The 8,138-nt window shown below is 43.9% G+C and overlaps 1 protein-coding gene across 1 annotated transcript; it reads right to left on the reverse strand.

The window, feature by feature from the left end:
- Positions 1–2,360: 2,360 nt before the first annotated feature.
- Positions 2,361–3,818, reverse strand: LOC117444880 (zinc-binding protein A33-like). Its single transcript, XM_034080261.1, has one exon. The coding sequence runs from the start codon at positions 3,816–3,818 to the stop codon at positions 2,361–2,363; it is 1,458 nt and encodes a 485-aa protein (XP_033936152.1).
- Positions 3,819–8,138: the final 4,320 nt, after the last annotated feature.

Raw genomic sequence — 8,138 nt, forward strand, 5'->3', positions numbered from 1 at the left:
GCGAAACGTTATACCTACTCTGCTGCCATGAATGTAATGATAGATTATCAGGAAAAATTCTAAAGTGACTAAGAGACATTGGATTAACTTTAAGCAGCGTTTTTATTCCCTTGAACAAGAGCTTTGATCACAAAACATCAACGGTAAGACATGATTATTGTTATGGTTTTGAAAACTGCTGTTTTTTTTCTTCTCTGTTCTGGCTGATAGCTCAGTGAGTTTGTGTCCTACAGTGATGATACTTAAAACAAAAATTATCTGTGGAGTATCAGCTTTCAGATGATATGCAGTTTGTGCAGAAAATATTAAGTTGTAAAGGTCGTTTTTGCTAGTTATCAACGGAAGTAGCATCTGCCCGTTTTAGCTAAGGGCTAATGCTAACGCTTCTTGTGAGACTTGTGTTTTGTTTCAGTAAAAATGGTTCGTATTGTCAGTTAGCTGAGATTCTTCTCGTTAATCTGGTATAACACATTAATAGGTTTTTAAATATTAAGATGCCCTGAGACACAGTGTTGTGAAAAAAAAAAACAGGGTCCTCGTCGGCGGGGACCTTCGGGCTTAACAGGTTAACTCTCCAAAAACTATAGTTTATTCAATAATGAATGAATACAAAACATCGATCAGACAGTTAATGAATGTACTCATTGCAGCAGTCTGCATAGATCTGGTTCCCCTGCTGGTCGAAGAGTGAAACTCATTCAGTTATTGTTCAGTTACAATGCGTGAAATGATGTCTGCCAGCTTATATATTTATATGTGAGGCTTTCCTGATGAGCCACAATAATGGCACCTGATGTTATTGAGTTAAATATTAATATTGTGGCTTTCCAAGTTAACATTGATTGATATGACTGAGATTAAATCAGCATATACTTCTGCAGGGGATGCCACCCCTGAAATTCTCTTGCCACCCCATGAATATTTTTCTAGATCTGCCCCTGTCACCAGCCGTTAAAGGCCCTGTCACACTGTCCCGAAATTGACACCCGATGGACACACGAATATGGAATTATGAATTTCGCACGAAGATGGCCCCGAACCACACGAAGGCAACATTTACATTACATTTAAGACATACAACTGCAATGAAAGTACCAAAAACAATTATGTTACAGTACTATGATACTGTACTGATATCTTCAGACTTTGTTCTTTACTTTATCCGTCTTTATATGTAGAAAATATTACGTTTTCTCCGTAATGTTGTTTCCATAACAACAACAATTTCCTGTCAACTGTCCTTCAAAATAATATATTATATCCTTTTTAGTTTCACAGAACACAAATTGGGTTATTTACATAATATATTTACATGATTTTGTTGTGCAATAAAACAACCAGATGGACCCACGATAAAGGAAATGTTCAAATTCGGCTGTGATCGTAGCAACGTCGGGCCGTTCGTGAGGGCATCTTAAGCCATCGTATGACCGCCGGTGGAGTTTCTCAGGCTCCGGCAGCAACTTCGTGAGCGGAGGAAAAATCTTTGGCATGCCAAAAAATTGCCGAAGGACCTTGCGAAGGTTCATTTTCGTGTTTAATTCGTGTGTCAATTTTGCCCTTCGTAAGGCCATCGTGAGGGCATCTTGTTATCCTCGGTGCCATCGGGCATTCGCCCCGATCAGAGTGAGGGCGAATGCACCGATGATAACACGAAGATGACACGATTTGACAAGATGCCCTCACGAGTGCCTTACGAAGTTGCCGCTCACGAAGAGCCTGAGAAACTCCACCGGCGGTCATACGATGGCTTAGATGCCCTCACGAATGGCCCGATGTTGGTACGATCACAGCCGAATTTGAACATTTCCCTTATCGTGTGTCCATCGGGTGTCAATTTCGGGACAGTGTGACGGGGCCTTAAATGATTGGCCGCTCAAACATTCAGGTGGATACATGTTTGTATTCACTCTGGATCCCGTCACACACAAATCAGAAATGAACAACAATTTAAAAAGACACAGAATCAAAGAAACAGAAAGGTTAAAGTAACCCGACGTAAAGTTCTGAAGTCATTGATCATGTGGAGAAAGCTCTTCCTCTCATCGCCTCTAACTCAAACTCCATGTTAATGAGAGCTATGGAGAAACATCATTCTTACAAGCTTTGGTTGGTCCCACGTGTTGAGGAGAAGAAGTTAAGCTCAGTGCGTGTATTTCAGTTTAATAAAAGGTGCAGCTTCAGATTTTAAATTCAGTGGATTCCTCTCTAGGAAATGAACTCCATCGGGAAGAAAGGTACATCATTGTTCTCTGTGTGTTACTGGAAATCTCACAATAAAGGGTAGAAGGGTATTCGGCCCGGACAAGGGACATTCATTCCCTGCGTAAGATTCTCTTTCTGGTTACCCAGCAGCAGTTTTAGTTTAAGTTAAGTTGTTCTATTCTATTGAATTGAGTAGCCGCTACAGATACACTCCTCTTGTGTATCTGACTGCTCTGATCCACTGCCACACACACCTTCCCGGGTAATATCTTCACTTCTCCCAGAGTGAAAACGTATGGAAACATCTTCTCAGTGAAAGTGTGTGTGAAGGTGTGTATGGGGGTGTCAGGGTCAGGATCAGAGAACGACAGCTTTCCTCTGTCCCAGTCCAGACTCACTCTGACCCTCTGGAGCTTCTTCTGCAGTCTGAGAGGAGTTTCTGGATCTGATGGTGACCAAGCTGAGTATTTACCTCCATAAAACTGTATGCTCCATAATCCAGACTCCATGCCTCCCTTCCTCTGGACAGACTCTGCTAACACACCCAGTCCCCAGCATGTATTTTCTCCAACCTGGACCTCCCAGCTGTGAGTCCCTGAGTCAAAGCCCTCAGAGCCCAGGACAGAGAAGGAGAAATCATCAAGCCTCTCTGGATTATCAGGAAGTTCCTGTCTCTCTCCTCGTCTCACACTGGTCAGATCTTCAGACAGGATGAGGTCAGGATAAGCAGTGTTTGGGTCCAGGACCACAGGATGGTAGGACACCATGTCCTTCATCTTGCTCCAGATGTTGAAGCTGAGGTTGCCCAGGTGTTTGGCCTGGTCTATCAGAGCTCCCGAGGGCAGCTGTGGATCCTCCAGCAGGGGGCGCTGCAGCCTCTCCACTGCAGCCTTGTAGTTGTGCAGGAAGGAGACGTCTTCAGCTCTCAGCTCCTCCTCTGTGGCTCTGACTGTGTGAGAAAGAGCTGCTATCTCTCTGCTCACAGCCTCCATCTTCTCCTCCATCATCCTCCTCTTCTGCTCCTCTTCCTCCCTCAGTGCAGCCAGCCTGGCCTCCTCTTCCTCTTCTAGGAACCGGTGAAGCTTCTTAAACTGCTTCTTAATCTGCGTCTCTGTGCGTCGGGCCTGGACCTTCAGGTGTCCTGCTGTTTGATCAAACTTCACTTTAACTTCTTCAAAGGTCTCTAACTTCTCCTTGAAGGGCTGCAGAGCTTCCTGAAGCTTCTTCTTGTGTTGTCGAGCAGCTTCATCGATGGGTCTGAATCTGTGGTCGCTGTGTTTCTCTGAATCTCTGCAGACGACACACACTGGCTGCTGATGGTCCAGAGAGAAGAGCTTGAGTTTCTCAGAGTGCAGACTGCAGAGAGCCTCCGGTGGTCTCTGACCTCTCTCCTGTAGGAAACTCTCACACAGGTTCTTCAACACCAGGTTACAGGGAGGTTCTCCTCTGGAAGATCTTCTCTTACAGACTGGACACTCTCGTGTTGGTTTCTCTCTAAACCAGTTCTTCAGACAGGCTTTGCAGAATCTGTGGCTACAGGACAGAACCACAGGATCTCTAAAGACTTCCTGACAGACCGGACAGCAGAGATCTTCCTCTGATCTGGAAGCCATGTTGTCTCTGAGTGAGGAAACACAGCAGACAGGAAGTACAGTCAGTCATGGCTTTTAAAACTATAATTGTAACCCCAGTGTTTAAATGTGGTGAGAAGTTATCAGCTATAGACCCATCAGCTTTCTACCTGTTGTGTCTAAAGTGGTTTCAAAGTGCACAACAGCTGGTGTCACACCTTAGCAACAACAACCTACTCGTCCCTATGCAGTTTGGATTCAGGGACAATTGTTCTACTGAGACTGCATGTTGTTTCTTCTTGGAAGGAATCACGGCTGAATTAGACAAAGTTGGGATAGTTGGAGCAGTTTTTCTTGATCTCCATAAAGCATATGACACAGTAAGTCATCCAAAACCTTCATCAAAGCTCTCCAGAGTCAAGCTATCAGTTAGCTCACTAAAATGGGTAAAGTCGTATTTATCTGGTCATTCTCAATGTGTTGGTATAAATAATTAACATCAATCAAACCATGCTCACTGGGAGTGCCACAAGGCTCTGTGTTGGGGCCGTTGTTATTCAGCATATATTAATGATCTCCATCCGGATGTATGCTGACGACACGATCATTTAGACTCAAGGGAAAATGCTGAAGAGGTGTCCACTAAGCTCTCAGTAACGCTGCACAAAGTTGCTCAACAGCTAAGTGACTCTTGTCTTACTTTTATTACTGAAAAAAACGTTGACGATGTATTTTATTAACAAACAATAATCAACCGCGTATCCACAGCTTAGTGTTCATGGACAAACCATTACAAATGTTAATGATGTAAAATATCTAGGAGTGATCTTGGACAGAGTCTTGCATTGGGTCGTAAAGAGTGAATCGCGGGTGGTATTTTTTCAAACGCTGTTTTCCGGGTTCGGTTCTGGGTAAAACAGAGATGATGTGGGTCGGGTTGCGGGTGTTGCATAATAAATATATGAAAGAATAATAATGTTTAAAATCCTCAGACCTCTCCCCCGCGGGACCGCGCATAATCATAAAGAGAATACAGCATTTTCAATAACACTTCCTCAAGAGCGAAATCCAACGTCTGGGAGGCTTTAGGTGTCATCCGACCTAGATGGAGACAAACATCCCACGCTTTTTGAGACAAATATGCACCTGCGTGTGTTAATAATTGCACGTTTCACTGCTCATATATATGCGGGTTCTGGTCTGCTTGCGGAACTAATTGGCAATACGTGCGGGTAGCGGGGCGGGTTCGGTATTGCACGTCGCGGGTATGGGGCGGGAGCGGGTCTTGAAAATCAGACCCGTGCAGGACTCTGATCTTTGATACCAATTTGACTTTTAGGAACAATAACTATATTAGGAACTCCCTAACAAAAGAAGCATCAACAACATTTGTGCACTCCATGATTTCCAACATCCTCAGTATTGTATCTGCTGGTCTCAGGCCAGTAAGACTGAGCTGAAACCAGTTGAGGATCTTCTCAAACAACCCTTTCTGGATAAGAAATCATTAAAACACCATCAAAGCAATATGTTATCCAGATACAATCTCCTTCTGTTTTCAAAAACTCAATTGGTATTCAACATCAGATAAATAGGTGCATTCCCACCGGAGTACTTTTCCCAGGAATAGTTCCGATAGTGGATTTTGCTTTCACACCAAAAAGATCTGGAACTAGAACCTAGTTCGCGCTAACCAGATAGTCCCTGCTATAGAGAAGTGGTACTTTCCTGAGGAGGCAATGGTTCGTGGGTGTGTCGGCCACACTAACAATTTCTGATTGACTGGGCGAATTGCCAACCACGCCCTGTAAAACTCCGAAAAGTTTTGTGAAGCCGCCATTTTATTTGCTCGCATTAGCATTAGCCCAATGCACCAACGGAGTGTGACTAACTTATGGCAACACAAAAGAAAACAGCTTTGCTATGGCATGCGACGGGTGGCTCCGCATTTGTGTCATATCCCTAGTTGGCTTAAATAACCAAGCTGTATAACACGAGCACAAAAAACACAACTTCAGTCAACTCCATCATGTCTGAGGAAGATGAACAGATGCCTCATGTACAGCGGCCTGCCAGTAAACCCAAAGCAGAAGAAGAAGACATCAGCGGCTTCATTTGCGTAATCCTCCCTCAGGGACTTATTCCGGTGTGAACGTGATCTACGAGGACAGTTTGAGGGACTAAAGAGTTCGGGGGGAACAAGTACCGGGGACAAGTACCGCAAAGTACTTGGTGTGAAAAGGGCTAATGCTACTCCAGCACTAACCTTGGAATCTGCTTCCATCTTAACCTGTTGAACCCCATCCCTGTTTTTCAGGTTTCAGGCTCGAACAGGACTTTCCCAGAACAAATGACCATATCTTCTAAAAGGGTTAAATTCATAATCTTTGTTCTCAAAGTAATGATGAACCTGTGAGTCGGATGAAGAGAAGTCAGAATCAATATAGATGTTTTTTATTTGAAAGTAAATTCAGATTGAACATGGTAAAAAACTGTAAATGATAGTGTCCGTCCAAAAATTATGTTGTACTTATAGTGAAACCACCCTTAGATGACGGGTTAGTAGACTACACGCTTTAGGAATCCAAAGTTCAACATATAATAAGTACCCTGTATCAAGATTGATGCAAAACAAGTGACCTTTGACCTTTTTAGAGAGGTTTAGCAAAGAAACCTCTTCTGGGGTCATTTGGGTGGATTTTCCTTATCTCTGGCCCCCCTTGGTCGATGTTGATGATTGACACCTCTTTCTGACCGTCAGAGCCAATGGAATCGAGGGGAACTCCCACACACACACACACACACACACACACACACACACACACACACACACACACACACACACACACACACACACACACACACACACACAACACACACACACACACACACACACACACACACACACACACACACACACACACACACACACACACACACACACACACACACACACACACACACACACACACCACACACACACACACACACAGGTTACCAAATAAGGAGTGAGAGTGACGCGAAGCCAAAACCGGAGTTGTGACACACTCTGGTGGCTACCATTAGCAGCTAATTTTTATTCTCCGATTTTTGCATATAAATTGAATTATGGATTATCAATCATTTTTTGAAAGTGACAGACACATTGCTATAACCTATGGATTAACCTTCAGTCGCGTTTTCTCTCGTTTTAATGCCATTGAACACGACTTGTGATCAGAATAACAGCTAAGGACCCCCCCCGGACCGCGCTAGTATGGTTTGATCACCATTTCCATAGCCCCACCAAAAATATTTTCCTCCAGCCGCCACTGTCAGAAAACCTTTATTAGTCCCACAGAGGGGACATTTACACTGTTACAGCAGGAAAGAGCCAAAGGCAGCTTAATGTTAAATATAAGGAAAGTACTCAGTGATGAGTAGGAGCTGCTGGAACAGGCTGCCACTCCTTGGAATGGTTGCTATGGTAACAAACTGTGTCCTGGCGAAGTAGCCCAGTAAATATCGTTCAGCTCATCGGTGACTGGTCAAACCTCATTTAATCTCTACAGTACAGGACTTTTCACCCCTAAAGTAGCCCAGTACATATCGTTCAGTTCAGATCGAATGGGGCTTTTATCTGTTAAGTGTTGCAGGACTTCAAGATCCACAAAGAATAAGCTTTGTTTTATGGATTTGCCTACATTTAGAAAGGATTGTTGTGAGTCACTTTAATGTTCAGGTCATGTGATGGAGACATTGCAGTCAGGAGGGCCCCCACGTGTTCACCTCTTTTCTGGCGCAATGCTTTATGATGCGCCTTGAAGTTAACACACGATGAATAAAACCAACATCGCCTTGGACGATGATAATAATAATTGATTACATAAACAGTATATGCTCTCTGCGTAGCCTCAGGATTACAGACACCTAACTGTTTCCTCAATAATCACTGGAGTTAAAAATAAACACAGCCAGGGAGCCTCACAGTTAATCCACGCAGAAAAGGTGTTTCATACAATCAGGTTACCGGCATTGGGAAAGGAGTCTATCCCCTAAAACCTTTAAACAGGTTTCAACAGGTATTGAGGGGTGTTGGAGTCAGACTCACCTTCAGGGGGGGAGGGTCCTCAGGTTGAAGCAGCAGAGTTTCCTCTTTTCTCTCCTGCAGCTGAACTCAGAGGAAGTTGTTCGTTTGGTCTGAAGGTGAATCTGATCGTCTGGGTTTCAGTCCGTTCGTCTCTCCGTAGTGATGAAGAGTAACAAACTGTTTCCTGGCATGTCTCTTTGTTCAACTTTAACACACAGGTGTGTCTCATTCACCACAAACACCTGCCACTCCTCATCAGCTCTCAGTAAACTGGTTTAACTTGAATTTTCATT

This window comes from Pseudochaenichthys georgianus, unplaced genomic scaffold (assembly GCF_902827115.2).
Source record: "Pseudochaenichthys georgianus unplaced genomic scaffold, fPseGeo1.2 scaffold_975_arrow_ctg1, whole genome shotgun sequence".
NCBI classification, from domain to species: Eukaryota; Metazoa; Chordata; class Actinopteri; order Perciformes; family Channichthyidae; genus Pseudochaenichthys; species Pseudochaenichthys georgianus.